Here is a 16,271-nt window from a genome sequence, read left to right on the forward strand (position 1 = left end):
GCCCTCCTCCCAACCCTCAGCGCAGCCTCTGGGCTCTGCTGCCTGCTGCTCGGGAGAGGGGCTGCTGCGGGGTCTGGGAAGGACTTGGGGTGGCTCCTCCCCTTCTCTCTTTAGTTAGTTACAGCACAACAATGTACAGACATTTTATTGAAAACTTTACTTGGAAAAATAAAACCCCAAATAATCAGGTGAGACATAAACCCACTGTTGTTGCTCTGAGGCCTGTGACTCGGTCTGTGACATTTTTGTGGGGTAGGCTGTTGACACGCGTTGAGTCCCAGCTTCCTAGGGAAGCTGCAAGACTTGGGGCTCTGCCCTGCAGTTGACCCAAAGTCTAGAATTGGGCAGAGCTGGCCGCTGTCTTGCCGAGAGGCTGGGGTGAGGGGCCCGTTGCGGCTGGGAGACCGTGGCTTTCACGTTGCCCAGGGCAGTGTCGAGGCCTCTCCCAGAAAAGGCGAGTCTGAGGTGAAAAGGCAGCGAGGGTGGGTGACTCCCCAGGGTGGCCCTTTTGGAGGTAGACGTGATCCCAACCATGCAAGCCAGGCTAAGACCTCAAGGGAGCAGACAAGAGCCCAGGCTCTGGCCCTAGGCCAGGATGCACTTTGGACGGTTCTTTAGGGCCTAAGACAGTCTACACTGCTTACCTGTCTGTGGGTTCTTGCTACGACTGGGGAGGCGAGAGCCTGCTCGGGGCTCCTGGTGCCAGGCTCATTCCCAAGGGCTGGGGTGGTGGAGCAGGAGCTGCCACTATCCCCATCCTTCTCCCAGGCAAGGGCCCTTTGCTGCCTGATGCCCGAGCCTGAGCTCGTAAAGCGTAGGCTGGAGAGGCCGCCGTGTGCTCCAGAGTCTTCGAGGGCCGGGCTCAGTCATCGGCCACGATGGAGAGGGCTCGGAGCTCGCTCAGCCTGGCCTCATTCTCCCGCTCCCGCTGCTCGTCAGGGCGGCCGGGCTGGGCAAGCTGCTGGGCCAGGTCTCCGAAGATCTTGTGCATTTCCGAGTAGTACACGACCTGGGGTGGGAGCAGGAGGAGGTCGGCGGTGGTGGGCTCCAGGGCACCAGGCCCCGCGGCACGCCCCCACCCCCCGGGGGCACGGCAGGTGGATGGGCGGAGGGCCGGAGCCTGTGGGAAGCAGGGCGCAGGGCTGGACTCCACTCTTCCCTCCACCACCGCCCCTCCCCTTGAGCTGCGTGGCAGCCACAGCCCCGGCTCCTTCAGGAACATTCACTGCCCACTGCCTGGGTAGAAGAGGGAGCGACAGGTCCTTGGTGAGGTGGAGGGGGGGCTCTGCCTTCGAGCTCTCCAAGCAGCTGAGGGGGAAGGGCTGGGGGGTGTGGGTGGATCCTTGGCGGGTCCTGGGGGCGCCAGTGAGTCAGGCCCTGTGACCAGGGGCTAACTGCTTTACAGAAGCTAGGAGAAGCTCTCATCCGTGAGAGAGGGCACAGCAGCTCCCAAAGCCCTGGGCCAGCCTTAGAAGTAAAGGTGAGAGAGGGAACACGGTTCCAGCCTCCGTCCCTTCCCAGCTCATCCCAACGCCAATCAATCACTGCCTTAGCTGCAGAGCCAGGAAAGCAGGGCCCAGAGGCCAGGCTCACTTCCCTGTTTCCCTCTGCACAGGCACCAGAGGTGGGATGGGAGAGGCGCACAGGAACGAGGCGGGGGCAGGCCGAGGAATGGGGGGACCCATCGGCAGCCCTCAGATGGCTGAGGGCTGAGCAGGCCCAGGGGAGGAGGGCAGGGACCGTTTCTGCCTCAGTCTCCACCTCACGACCAAATGAAGTCATGTACTTTCAAGAAAGTGTTCCACACCACTCAAACACCCCTAAGTGTTACCATCTCCAGCTCCGAGCTGTCTCTGGGGAGAAGGAGCTCTCTTTCTCTAGAAACCTGGAGTGCCATTATTGGCCAGGCCAGGCCGTCTTCCACACTCCCACAGCTGGGCTGAGGGGGAGCTAAATCAAAGTCTCCGAACACTGTCGTCACCTGAGGGGACGGGGCCCCGGCTAGTGCTGGGGGAGGGAGTGGGATGGCCCCCCTCCCCCCAGCTCCCTGCCCTGAGCCGCACTGCGCAGGCTGAGTCACTAGGAATGCTCACTTCTCCAGTGACTAATGGCAGCAGCACCCGCGGGAGGGGGAGGCTGGCGCTGACGAGGCAGTAAACAACCCTCCGCCACCCTGCTGCCTGGTTACAGGGCATCCCTGGCTCCCAACCTGGGCAGCCTGGAGCTGTCTCCTGCGAGCAACAGGGTGGAGGGGGCAGGGCAGGTGGCTGCGGGTCCGGGAGCAGCGGCACAGGACAGGGAAGTCACAGGTCTCCTGAAACACACCGTCCCCGGCCCAGGGCGAAGCTGCTGGAAGGAAGCCCGCACCTCCAGGGGCAGTGCTCTGGGGGCAAGCGTGGGAACCTTCACGTCCCTATGCACGTAGCTCTCTGCCTCGTTTTCCCTGAGTCCCTGGGGACACGGTCACTAACAAGTCCCGGCTCCAACATCAATCCTGCTCAGGGGTCCTGATCCCAAGTGTCCTGATCCCATGATTCCCATGGGGTTTGGTGTTCTCTGAAGACGCAGGCTGGGAGGCAGGAATCAGGCTTTTCCCGAGTATCTGTGATTGTGGACTCTGCAAGAACGAGAGTGCCCACTGGAGGGCGCCAGACACCCAGGCCCAGCGCCGAGGCGGGCTGGAGGCAGACGGGGACATGTTGAGCCTTCAGCTTTGTTACCTGGTGGGGAAGGTGGCAGAATGCTGAGCACCTGCAGTCACCTGGAGGGGTGGGGGTGGGGGGTTTCCACGTGGAGAAGACCTCCATGGGGGAGGGGGAAGGAGGGCAGGAGCCACACTTTGTCTCTACACCCCTGAGTAGCAGGAGGCATGTGATCTCGGCCCCGGTGCTTCCGCGGTGCACGTGTCCACCTGCGCCCAAGCCGAGCGGGCCTGCCTTTCCGCTGGAAGATGCACCACGGCCTGGCGCCCAGGCGGGGGCCCTGAGCATGGCTCTCACCGGGGTTTAGGGACCCCTCCAAGGGTCGCTAAAAGTCAAGACACCCCCTAGTCTTCCACCAAAAGAGAAGGGCTAACTAGGGAGGGGAGGGGGTGCAGGGTCCTCGGAAAAAGGCCTTCACCTGTGGCCCCTGTCCCTGACCTGCCTGTCAGGGTGAGGCGCTGGGGGTGTGGCCTGGTCTCCTCCTGCTGCTCGTGGAGAGAGAACTTCAGCGAAGAACTCTTGGATGACAAGGGACCTCATGCAGAAGTTGGGATTAACCAAAGAGCAGCGGAGGAACCGAAACAGGAATTCCAGCCCACAACCGGGGCGCCCTGCATTCCTCCCTCGGGGGCGGGGCTGGGGGCAGAGAGTGGCTGAGCCCTGCTTCTGGTGTGGGGACCAGGGCGGGGCTGGCATGAGGTGGGCCTCCAAAGCCCGTGACTGCCTCCCGAGGGCAGAAGTGTTGGGCCATCCTGCGGGCTGGCAGCGGCCTCACCTGTGCGCGGATCAGGGACTCAAAGCTGGGCTGGAAGTAGTCCAGTCGGCTGCTGTAGAACCGCGGCATCTCATCCAGGAGCTGCTTGTTCTTGGCCTCAAAGTCATCCCGCACGGGCCGAAGCTCTTCTCGGGCCTGAGGGGCAAGACCCTGGGTGTCACAGCTCTCGCTGGCTCATCCAGCTTCCTGACTGGGGCACGGGGGACGGGGTGGGGGTGGAGGTGGTGTGTGTGTGTGTATGGCGGGGGGGTCAGGACATCTGGTGTCTTGGCCCCTGGGTGAAGGAGGAACCTGCTTGGTGGGACCACGTGGCCCCCTGTCCAGCCCCAGCCCCTTCTCCCCGGTACCTGGTGGAGTTTGGCCAGCACCGGCCCTGTCTTCTCCTTCTCCTCGTACTTCTCCACCTTGGCCTGCAACCTCCTGTAGTCCTGCAAGGCCTGCTCCCGCCGTTTCACCGCCATGTTGAGGCTCGGGAAGACACTGCCAAACCTGCCGGACGCAGCGGGTTGGAGACGGGCCTGTTCCTGGAGCTGCAGGCTGGCAGCTCATCCCTCATTCAGAAATACGTATCGAGCGCCTACCAAGTGCCAGACTCTGTTGTAGATCTTGGGGATCTTGTTGTGAACAAGATAGACGGGGCCCTGGCCTCGGTGGGGCACAGGCTGAGAATGTCGCCTCGGGGTAAGGCCAGGGGAAGGAAGACAGGGTAAGGGTGGCTCCACTGACCTGGGTAAGACTCAGCAGGTCATGCATGCATGATGCCACTCATGCTGCCACTGCCCTTTAGCCCCCACCCCACATTTCAGAGACCTGTGCTACAGCGTGGAGGAGCTGAAGACTCCTTGGAGACTTTTTAAAATTTTTTGACCTGGTACAAAAAGATTAAGGTTCTATTAATTAGCATCAGGCATCTCAGAAGAAACAAAAGACAGATGAGCTAGCAGAGCCAGGAGAGCTCTCTGGACAATCACGAAGGAACAGGGGTGGACAGAGCTCAGGAAGCCATTTGAGCAGAGGGAGGCAGCACCCCTTGGGAGTGGGCCTGGACCCAGGGGTGCTCCGGGAGCTAGGCCAAGGGCAGCCGCTCTGAGGGCTGGTATCAGAAAAGCTGGGAGATCAAGCTTCTGTCCAACATCTTCCGTTAAAAAAGTGAAAAAACTGAGACCAGGGAGATGACACGACTTGTCCAAGGTCACAATTAGGTAGTGACGGTCCAGCAGATAACTCCAGCGTCCCAGCCGTCCCTCTGGCACCTCCCTACCACCTCATGCTGCCAACAGCAGGTGACAGACCTGCAACCGAAACCTACTCCCATATTACTCAGCCATTAAAAACGAGTGAAGTGATGCCATTTGCAGCAAGATAGATGGACCTGGAGATTATGATACTAAGTGAAGTAAGCCAGACATAGAAAGACAAGTATCATATGATATCACTTATATGTAGAATCTAAAATATGACACAAATGAACTTATTTACAAAACAGAAACAGACTCACAGACATAGAAAACACACTTGCGGTCACCAAAGGGGAAAAGAGGGGGGGAGGGATAAATGATAAATTAGGAGTTTGGGATTAACAGATACACACTGCTATATATAAAACAGATGAACAACAAGGTCCTACTATATAGCCCAGGGAACTATATTCAATATCTTATAATCACCTATAACAGAAAAGAATCTGAAGAAGAATACATATATATATACATACACATGTACATACGCATGTATACACACCTGTATATATACATATATATACATGTATATACATGTGTATATATATCTATAACTATATATAAAAAACGGAATCACTTTGCTGTACACCCGGAACTAAGACAACCTTGTAAATCGACTACACTCCAATAAAATGACGACAAGCTACTCCCAGCCTTTTCTACCAACTCTGCCGGAAAAACAGGAATCCTCATGTTCTACTGTTGCAACGGCCAAACCGTCAAACCAAATGTTTGAGGAAAACGACTGCAGGAGCTCCTCCTGCCCCACCAGGACTAAAAGAACCACAGGGCAATGCTAGGGTGGCTGTTCAGAAAGAGCAGCAGCAGAGGCTCTGGCATTTCTGGCACCGTGGGCATCATCTTTGTGACTAGGATCCTCTTTGACTGGGAAGGGCAACACAGTCTTGGGGTGGACCCAGGGCAGGACCGCATCTGGCACCGTGGGCATCATCTTTGTGACTAGGATCCTCTTTGACTGGGAAGGGCAACACAGTCTTGGGGTGGACCCAGGGCAGGACCGCATCCCAGGCAGGAATGCTGCATTCTCCTTGACTAACGAGTGTGGGAGGAGGCCAGGCCAGCCTGCAAGCAGGTTTTCTGGAACTGGACAGAAGATGGGGCAGCTTCCTTGAACACAAAGCCCAAGGGGCTGGAGCCTCTACCTCGCAGCTGGGAGCCCGAGTGGCCGGTGGAGCTCTGGCCTCAAGCCGAGGTGACGGCGCAGTGGTTATTCGGGGGGGTTGCGAAGCACACAGAGGGAGACCCAGGACCAGGAGCAGAGTCGGTTCTTCCCAGAGCAACTCAGAGAAGATGAAAGATGGGGCAGGAAAAAGCCTCAACAAATCAAGAGTCCAGGGGCTTCCCTGGTGGCGCAGTGGTTGAGAATCTGCCTGCCAATGCAGGGGACACGGGTTCGAGCCCTGGTCTGGGAAGATCCCACATGCCACGGAGCAACTAAGCCTGTGAGCCACAACTACTGAGCCTGCGCCTCTGGAGCCTGTGCTCCGCAACGGGAGAGGCCGCGACAGTGAGAGGCCCGCGCACCGCGATGAAGAGTGGCCCCTGCTCGCCGCAACCGGAGAAAGCCCTCGCACAGAAACGAAGACCCAACACAGCCAAAAATAAATAAATAAATAAATAAATAAATAAATCAAGAGTCCACGTGACGCAAGAGTAATGAACACCTCTGCCAGAGAACAGAGGATAGAAACTTGACTGACGCATAATGCCCCAAACAAAGCTATGGGCCCAGGCAGCAGAGTTTGATGAAACAGATAGAAAGGCCACTAAAGCGGATTCTTCTCACTTTCTGGGTGTCCGTAATGGGCTCACTACGTAGCTGGAGATGCTAACGCGGGCCAGACCACCCACGCTTCTCTGAATCCTCAGTCGCAGGCCCCTGCGCACTGCAATCAAATCAACACCTGAACGATTGCTCTGCCGGGCAGAAGACGCAGGCCTACTCGGTGCTCTGCAAACTGGACCAGCCACCGCCAGGACACAAGGTCCCCCTGGGGTAGGGCTGAACACGCCTGGGACGGCTGAGACCCTCCGGGGGAGCTGGACTCACTTCACTGCTTTTGCCTCAGGCAGTGCTACGACGGGGTCTCAGATGCTGGGTGAGCCCCTCTCCCTCCCGGTGGAGAGGCATGTGGCTCAGGGGAGCAGGTGCACTTGGGCCTGGGAAGCCGCCACGCCACCTCCCCCTGCACCCCAACTGGACGAGGGCCACCGGCAGCCACCCCGATTCTCTTGTGCGCAACACCCGCGGCTCGGGTGGCCCCAGCGCCCCGGCCTCCGCTCCCCCTTGCTGGCTGCCCGGGAGGTGCTGGGTGGGGGTGGGCTCAGCGACAGGACAAGGACGAGGCAGGCGGGGAGTGGCAGGCAGAGTTTCATCGCCTCTGCCGGGGCGCCATCCCGTCCTGGGGAGGAGGGCAGCACGAGTAAGGAAGGAACGTGCGGGGTGTTGTACAGCTCGGCACGGGCGTCAGCCCGCGGGTGGTCAAGCAGCTCTCGATACTCTGACCCCGGCAGCACTTGGACCAGTGCTCCTAACCCTCTTCCCCCCGTTGTCCACTGGGCTTTATCTCCAGGGCCAGGGTCGGATACAACAGCAAGGCTGACTACCACATGCTGGGACTGGGCTGGCCTACAGAGGATGCAGAAATCCAGCCCCAGGGCAGGTCCTGAGCCGAGGAGGAGAAGGCATGGATCCAGGGCTGACCGATTTCCAGGCAACCTCAGGGGACGGGTGTGTCCATAGGACACTACCTTCAGCCTTCCGGAAGCAAGGCCACGTATCCTCTGGGGGGAGGAAGCGGCTGCTCTGTGAGGCCCGAGGGAAACTTTCTTCAGCACGCTGACTTCCACCTCCCACGGCAGACAGCACCCTCAGCTGAACCCAGAGGCCGCGGAGGGCTCAGCTCCATGTCTGCCGCTGCCGAGGGACGTGACTCCTTGGGCCCTGGGCCTCGGAACCGCCGGGGTAGGTGTCACGTCCTTCTCACAGTAAAGCAGGGAAGCTAAGGTCAGGCAGGGGAGATCAGACAGTGTAATCGGAGGTAGCTGACAAAAGGGGGGCGGGGACCAGAACTCTGTAATCCCTGGCTCAGGTCACTGCCCCGCTGAGGCCACACCGCCTCGTTTTCCACTTAGAAGTAACAGGAAGAACTCTGCCAGCTCCACGTGCCGGGGGGTATAAACACCAGGGTGCTGTTTGGGGAAAGGGGCTCCTGGCAGCAGACACCCCTCCTCGTGTGGGGTGCTTTAGTGCTGCCCCTACCTTCTCGTCAGGGCAGGGAAGCTGCAGGGTGGCAAGGACAAGCATAGGCTGGTCCCCAGAGCCCGGGCCCCTCCCAGACATGCCCCTGGGACCCGACAGGGTACCTGCTGACTTGACCTGACAAGGATGGGGTGATCCAGCTCTCCCTGGGGCACCAAGTCTGCACTTTTATGGGGCTGCCATGAAGGAGCAAGGCTGCGGGCCCAGAGCCTCTGCTCAGTGCCCGGCATCCCCCTGATAATTAGTGGTGAGGGGCACATGGGAGTCCCTGGGCCAGGACCCAGGAGGGACTCTGCCCTCCACATACAGCACCACTCCAGCCCACGATACCTCCCTCTCCGCTCAGGGAAGTGCCCGGCTCTGCCATTTCGAGAGTTCAGCTCCGCTCCCGCTTCCGCAGAAGGGCAAGAGACTTGGAGGCACAGGCCTGGCCCGTCCAGGGCTCTCCCCACTCCACTGCACTGCCCCGCCTCGGCCGTTTTCATTCTGGTCCGTTTCTCGGGGGACGCCGCATGGCTTCTGCGCTACATCCTAAGCTCCTAAAGTTTGAATCGCAGAGAAGGGAGGACAGGGCTGGGCCTACCCCAGGCGCTCCTGAAGCTCTGCCCGTTTCTTGCCTGTCCTAAGGTGGGACAGCAAATGGCTGGCTCCTCAGGGTAAGCGTGGGGTGAAGAGGCAGCGAGAGGCGGAGGGAGAGGGGGAGGGAGGGAGGCTGGCTGGGAGGTGGGCTGCGAGCAGCCGGCCCTGGTGGGGAATGCCTGCCATTCCTCAATCTGTGCCCACACAGCCGGGATCTTCCACCCACCAGGAAAGGGAAATTGAAAGCATCCCCATCCCACCATGTGAACACGGCCCAGAGACCGGGGGATTAGAGGCCGAGCCCGCTGGGGGGAGGCCGGGGGCGGTGGGGTGGCCATGTGGCAATGTTCCTCATCAGAGGACCGGAGAGCTGCAGTTTCCTGTTTCCGGTGCTGGGGTCCCTGGGAGCTTCTCTCCTGGCAAGAGGCGGCAACAGGCAGTGCTGGGTTTATGTGGTTGGGGGAGATCGCATGTCGGCCACGGGATGCAGAGAAGCCAGCCGGGTAGGCAGGCAGGCAGGCCTGGGGGGGCTCGGGCAGAGGTCAGCGGATCTGCTGCGGAGATGGTGCCCATCCCCTCGGCCACTCACCCACCTTCCTGGCAGGTGGTGGGTGGCTGGAGTGGTGGGAAGCAGCCGGGATTTCTCTCCATTTGGCTCCAGAAGCCAGGCATCAGATTTCAAGCCCGCCTCGGTGGTGGTGAAATCAAGGCGGAAGTCAGTCCCCCAGTTCTCTGGGCCGGTGTCCCCTGCCTAGCTCGGCTGGCCGTGCATGTCCACGGCAGCCTCCGTGGCAGCCCCTGGGACCCCCGTGCGCAGGGTCTGCTCGGCTCGGGGTCCTTCCCACCCAGCTCTGAATCCTCAGGCCTGGAGACAGGGTCACAGAGCTACAAGCAATGGAGCTCCTTCCGACGCCTCCCTCTTGAGCTACTGGCCTCCTCAGCACCCTGCTCCTCACATGACCCTGCGACCTGGGGCCGAGCAGGGGCTGGGGACAGGGGCCCAGGGCAGGAGCGGGGAGAAATCCCTGCGGGCCAGGTTCTGCCTGCCCTCCACGGCTGAGCCTCCAGACAGCCCAGCTTAGAAAGAGCTTTCCCTAACCCCACCCCTTGGACCTGAACAGGGAACAAGAGCTCAACAACCTGAACACCAGGGGCCAGAGGATCAAAACCTGCTCTCTTCATCGCCCTCCGGGCCCTGATCCAGGCCTCATGGTAATTAGCACAGCCTCATTACCCAGGTCCTGGTGAGGCAACTGCCAGGGACCACCACGGAAGAGGTAATAAAGTGCAGCTGCTGGGCTGGAGCGGAAGCCTCTCTAGGCCGGAGCCGAGCTGGGAGAGGCCAGGGAGGAAGATGAAGTGATTCGGGAGCTTCAAGGCAACGTTCCTGCCTGTCTCCCGCCCAGCGCCGCCCCCCTAGGGGACCCAGGGAATAGGCCTGTCTGATCACTGACCAGAGCCTGCTGGACAGAAGATGAGTCTCACAGAAGAATTTCTGACCCTGGCAGGTCATGAGTCAGGGGACCTTCCCAGGCGGGACCCTGCTGCAGCGCCCTTCCCTGTGTGCGGCCCCCCAGCACCCCCCGTGCCCCCCCCGTGCCCCCCCCCACCCTGGCTTCAAAAGCCGAGTGTGGCAGGCAGCTGCTTCTCCCAACCCGGCTGAGCGAGATGAAAGGCCTCCCTCATCTCCGTGGAGGCCCAGCCAAGATCTCTGCTAGCTTAACTCCACAAGCCCTGGTCCCACTGGTTCTCGGTCAGGAACAAAGGGACAATGGCAGAATGACCACAGGAGCGCCGGCCGGCCACTGTGGAGGATCAGACAGGCCCTGCCGCCACTGAGCGCACCTGGCCAGGCGGGTGTTCTGGAGCTACCGGGAGTGTCAACCGCAGGGCCACAGATCAGGGAGCCGGTGTCCGCTGGAGGCTCCTGTCCACCCCGTGTGAGTCTGGGGACAGGCTGCCAGAAATGATATTAGGTCCCCAAGTGGCTGGTTGACCTGCCTTTCCAGCAACTGCCCTCAGGCCTGGGGTCCCCCCGATGACCTTTACTCACTTTTTTAAGGGTTCAATCACAGTCTTTTGTATCTGGTTCACCTGTCAAAAGAAAAACCCGATGGCGTCAAAATTGGGGGGAAGCCAGGGCTTCCCTGGTGGTGCAGGGGTTAAGAATCTGCCTGCCAATGCAGGGGACACGAGTTCGAGCCCTGGTCCGGGAAGATCCCACATGCCACGGAGCAACTAAGCCCAGGTGCCACAACTACTGAGGTGCCACAACTACTAGAGCTTGCAAGCCACAACTACTGAGCTCGCGTGCCACAACTACTGAGGCCCATGTGCCTAGAGCCCGTGCTCCGCAACAAGAGAAGCCACCGCAATGAGAAGCCCGTGCACTGCAACGAAGAGTGGCCCCCCGCTAGCCACAACTAGAGAAAGCCCGCGAACAGCAATGAAGACCCGACGCAGCCAAAAATAAATTTAAAAAAAAAACAAACAAAAACTGGGGGGAAGCCAGACTCTTCCCAAAAGGGGAGGCTCCAAGTTCCTGAGAAGAGAAAGGGGACAGGACAGGGGTACCCCGAGAGCCCCAGGCAGGGAGGAGACACCCCTAACTGCCGCTGGAGCAAGGCAGAGATGACAACCAGGGAGCCTGAAGGGTGACAAGGAGCACCGGCCTTGTCCCGGGTCAGTTCTCATCCTGTGAAGCCGACGATGGCCTTGCTCAGTGAGGAGGCTGGGCGGGCAAGTCTGAGGGGCTACAGGCGTGGGTGGGCAGAGCTGGCCTGAGTCTCCCTCGTGGCCTCATGTGAGTGATGTGAGCTCGTGGGAGCCACGGGAAGCAGCCGGTGCGGGGGCAGGGCGGCCAGGCGAGAGCTCACAGGGCTGGGACACGCAGGTGTCCAGAGAGGACACCAAGCACCGATAAGGACTCCATGCGGCGCTCCACCCAGACAGAAGCCTCGAGGAGGGGGAGACCAAGACCCCAGTCACCTTTTCCTGGTTGAAGGCATCCATCCGCTTCATGGCCGTGTCCAGGGCTGTCACCATGTTCAGAAAGTCCTGGTCTTGCTCGCAGAGGGGATTGGAGAGCAAGTCCAAGGATATCTTCACAGCGGATTTGGACATGGCTGTAAGAAGTCAAAGCTCAGTGAACCAATGACAGGGCAGGCTTCACGGTCTTGTCCTCAGGACTCCCTGTCGTCCTTGGGGCCAGAGGCCTGCACCCGGACGACCTCCATCCATGGCCACAGGCCATAAACTACACAGTACCCCAGAGGCACAAGACACCAGTCCTTATGGTGTAATGTGCATTTCTGATGCGGCTCTGGGTAATTCTTTTGAGCAGATTTACCTGTTGCCATGACTTATTTTCCAAACTCTGGATTATAACAGAATCATCTGGGTGGGAAGCTGTAAGGAATACATTATTTCTAGCTCCAAAGATTTATTTCAGTAAGCCTAGAATCCAGGAATATGCATTAAAAAAAAAAAAATTCTCCAGGCGGTTTGGACGTGAAGCTTGGTTTGGGGTTCCCTCACAGAAAGAGTAACATGGTATCTACACCAGAGAGGCAAACCTACTGTACAGCTAGAGACAAGATTTTAGGCTTTCAATAACTCAGCTTTGCCACAGATGACACCCAAAGAATGGATGTGTTCCAATAAAACTTTATTGACAAAACTAGGCCGGATTTGGTGTGGCGAGGCAACCTGTTGGCAGCTTTGGAGTTCTTGGTCCCATGAGAGTTTTCAGGCCTCCATTACCAGCAAACGAAATCCTAGAGGGGCAGGAAAGGCTGGGGAAGGGCCTTGCGTGCCCCACAGTGTCTGTACCAGTTTCAGGGGCTCACGGGAAAACGTGTTTTTGATCTATTTCTTATTATTTTATGTCATTAAATTTAAGATGCTATTAACTGTAAGACATGCCATTATTGCATAAACCGTGAAGGAAAAAAAAATGCTGCCAATGAAACCAGAGCACACTGCTAAGTGTTGTATACCTTGATTTCTCTTGAATCTGGGGGTGTGCTGCAGTCCCCTAGCAAAAGGGCAAAATATGAGAGAAGACTGGAAATGTAAACTTCCCAGAGATGTTGAAGCAACGAAGGGAAAAAAAGTAAAGTGACTCTTAAAAAAAAGTAAAGTGACTTTGTAGGCTTAGGAGCAAACTCACGTGTAATTTGACTGGATTATGAAACGGTCACAGAGTGCATAATTAAAAGATAGAAAACAAGGACAAAACTGGAAATGTTTTTGAAAAATTTCTTCCCCTAATTTTTTTTTTAGTAGTTGAGGGAAAACCCCCCAAAAGTCAGGGGTTGGGAGGGAAGACTTTCTTCCCAATTTTCCTTTTCTTTCCTAACGCCTCCACATCTTCACGCCGATGTCTCTTTGCTAGAACCATCTGAAGTCAATGAACGGCGAGTGTCTGCGGGGCGGCCCTTCATCCGGGAGCCCCACCCCGAGACATCACCGGCCTGCGCGAACAGAGCAGGGTGCCGTGGCCTCCACTCTCCTCTAGAGCAGCTCACATCCCTGTTCTACCTCTACAGGGACAGGGGAGGGGCATGGTCAGACCAGCACAAACCAGGAGGCTGGCGGGCTTCGTACCTTAGGGAGCCCAAGAGTCTTGGACCCCACGTGGGTCTCTAGAGCCCTAACACAACCTGGGAGTGCAGGGGTCGACAAGGACCTGGCAGGGTCTGGTCATGCCTACTGGATCTAATTTTGGACCCACAGCTTTGGATGTGAGATCCTGTCCAGGCAGCAGCTCAGGAGTTTCCAAGACCAGGAAAGGTATAATTTGATTCCCCCCGACTGTGTGGAGCAGTGGTTCTCAAAGTGGGGTCCCCAAGCCTCACCCAGACCTGATGAATCAGAGAGTCTCGGGGTGGGCCGGGCGACCCACACTGCAGCGGGCCCTCACTGACTCTGATGCACCAGCCAACAGTGTGCGAGGCTCTCTGGCCTGGACGGGGGGATGCAGGCTTTGGAATGGGCGAGGGCACCACTGTTTCAGGAGGGCTTCCGCTGCCCAGACTCCACTTCTGACTCGGGACAGCAGCGGCCAGAAATCCTAGGTGCCAGGGGTCACCCGTTTGTCCTGATTTCTTTGTTAAAAACCTATACTCTCTACAGCCAGACTCCAGTTCATGGATCCCTGACGTTCTGTCCCTTCCGTTCACGCTCTGAGAGTGCAGCTGTGTGGAGAAGCAGGAAGGAACAGAAGCACAGGCCACAGCATTTCCCTACTAGGAAGACAGCGGGGAGCCACAACGAAAGATGGAATCCAGGCAACTCAGAACTCACCACAAAACAAATAACGGACAGACTGAAAATCAGACCCGTGGCTTGCTACACACACAGTCTGGAGACGCCGGGGTCAGAAGCAGGGGCGGTCGTGGCCAGACCCCCCCGCCCCGCCCCCGCCGTCCTCTGGAGGAGCAGTGGCGGGAGGCTCCAGGGCGCAGACCACGGGAGCTGCCCTCCACCGGCCAGCGGTGGCTGTTGCTGCCCCAGGGAAAGCAGGGAGCGGTGATCTGCTAAGTGAAGGGCGACCTCAAGCCGCTTCTCAGGGACATCTGGGGGCGCCTACTAAGGGCACTTCCTTCTGAGCCAAAAGGGACTGAGCGAGGAGGGCGTCCACCTCTGCCCCTCCCCCGTCCAGGCCGGGCACGGGGGACGGGCTGCCTACCCAGGTCGGCGTCTGTGCTCTTCTTCATGTCCTTCTGCAGCCGCTTGGTCTGCTCCTCCAGCCTGCAAGGCAGGGGCACGGGCCTGGGGACCTGGCATCACCCACCTGCTTCTGCCCCCGTTCTGCCCGTCCCCCTGAGCCGAGCCCCACGCGACACTCACGTCGCCTGCCAGGAGGAGGAAGGGCCTGCTCTGCGCGGATGTCCCCACTGACTGAAGGGCCACCGCGAGCTTGGCGCGAGGCACCCAAAGGCTACGAGTTAACGACTGTCACAGAGCCACCACCCCGGGGGAGAATTTCTGGCAGGTGGTGAACTGAGCTGCCCTCGGCTCCCAGGGTGAGCGGACGAGGCAGCCCGGGCAGGAGGCTCTTTTCCTTCTCGGAGCAGCCCCCTCCCTGCCCTCCCTTCTGGGGGTTGACACTCACTGCTGGAGTTTTCCATACTCCCTTTCAAAGTCTCTTTCCACCTGTAAGGGAAGCGATAACTCGATCACTGGAGGAATGACGGCAGGCTGGAGAAAACCTGTCACCTACGAAACTTCCTCCCCGCCCTCCCCGCCCCCCCTTCTGCAGAAAACACCACCATCAGTCCACACAGGCGCCAGCACACCGTTCACGACACAGAAGCCCTGTGTTCCCAAATTAATTAACTGTTTGATTTAGGTCAAAGGACGCCCCTCCCAGGCGGGCCAGCCAGGCAGGTACCAGCAGATCCCGGCTCCACCGCAGGGAGCGAGGCTGGGCTGTGCTTCCTCCCCTCCCCTGCGGGGTCCGGGTAAGGGGCTCAGAGTGTGACAGAAACTCATCATCGGGGAAGAGGCAGGGCATGGAGGAAAGCGGGCGGGTTGGAGTCCGGTCCTGTCCCTGCCGCTCAGCAGCTCTGGGGCTGGAACGGGTCACCTCCCCTCCCGGTCCTGGTTTCCTCACAGGTCCAGAACCTGCTACGTTCAGGGTGGATCAAGAAAGACCAGGTATCCCCGCTCTGTGCGCTGGGATGCAGCCATCACAGATATTATTATCGACTCAGGCAAGGCTCTCTAAATTCTGGATGAGTTATCAGATTTCCCTGATATTTAGACCGAGTGGGTATGCGCCCTGACCCCAGTTCTTCGGCCTACAGGGCAGGTGAAGTCAGGAAAGTCACTTGCACTTCTAGAGCCTGAATCTCCCCATCTGTAAAGTGGGGCCCAGGCAACGGTCTCAGGAGAGTGGTCTGTGGAGTCCTGATGTCTGAGGGCCAGTAGGAGGACGGAGCCCCCGCCTCTGCTTTGTCCTCTTCCAAGGAGGCCGAACAGCTCCCTGCATGGCTTGTTGAGGCACCACACGCTCCCATGACCGGCTTCTCCTCCATCACTCACCTGGCAGGCAGGTGCACTGACAGCCTTCACCGCACTGAGGTCACTGGGACAGAGGGGGAGTCACCTGAGCAAGGTCACACCACTAGTAAGCGGCAGGCCTGGGGTCTGAACACGGGCCAGGCGGTCGGGCTCCCAGGCCTGTGCCCTTTACCGTCATTCTACCTAAGGGGGAAAAGCTCTGGCTGATGAACTAAAGCCATGACCTATGAGAGCATCTTCCTGGCGGCTGCCCCGAGACTCCCGCCAGGGAGAGCCGTAAATCCTGACTATCACAGGCTGGAGGTGAAGGAGTGTGAATTTGCAGTGATCACCAAAGCCCCGCTGCGCCTCACCAGGAGTCTTCTAAAACCCCATTGGCCTCATGCTCCAGGTTTGGATTAAGGTAAATTTGACAGTCGTAGACTGGCAGAACATTATTCGGGCCAATTATTTCACGAGATAAATGAGAATGCCACCCAGAGGGGGGAAGTGATTTACATCAGGACACAGAGCTAGTGTGTGGCAAAGCAGGGCTAGAATTCAGACTCTTAATCCAGGCCTTTTTTTTTTTTTTTTAAACCGCTTTCATTAATCCCACAAACAGTTATTGAGCACCGATTAAGTGTAATGCATTCTGCCAGGTGCCAGGGGTACACTGGCGAATA

At 58.5% G+C, this 16,271-nt stretch overlaps 1 protein-coding gene across 3 annotated transcripts in view; it reads right to left on the bottom strand.

Moving 5' to 3' along the window:
- Nucleotides 1-129: 129 nt before the first annotated feature.
- The window catches only part of BIN3 (bridging integrator 3), a 46,650-nt gene continuing 30,508 nt past the window's right edge, over nt 130-16,271 (bottom strand). Inside the window, exons 3-10 of one of the 3 annotated variants that reach the window (XR_009702103.1) lie at nt 14,696-14,736; nt 14,270-14,331; nt 11,566-11,702; nt 10,631-10,671; nt 3,825-3,966; nt 3,478-3,612; nt 645-1,009; nt 130-460 (exon numbers count right to left, since the gene is read on the bottom strand). Coding sequence is in view for 2 of the 3 variants with exons in the window: in XM_061200693.1 (XP_061056676.1) it covers nt 863-1,009; nt 3,478-3,612; nt 3,825-3,966; nt 10,631-10,671; nt 11,566-11,702; nt 14,270-14,331; nt 14,696-14,736 (705 nt within the window). In the remaining variant the exon portion in view is untranslated. Of the gene's footprint in view, nt 1,010-3,477; nt 3,613-3,824; nt 3,967-10,630; nt 10,672-11,565; nt 11,703-14,269; nt 14,332-14,695; nt 14,737-16,271 lie in introns of all 3 variants that reach the window. The other 2 variants (XM_061200693.1, XM_061200694.1) reach the window with 2 other exon arrangements.

The sequence above is a fragment of the Eubalaena glacialis genome, chromosome 9 (assembly GCF_028564815.1).
Source record: "Eubalaena glacialis isolate mEubGla1 chromosome 9, mEubGla1.1.hap2.+ XY, whole genome shotgun sequence".
Lineage (NCBI taxonomy): Eukaryota > Metazoa > Chordata > Mammalia > Artiodactyla > Balaenidae > Eubalaena > Eubalaena glacialis.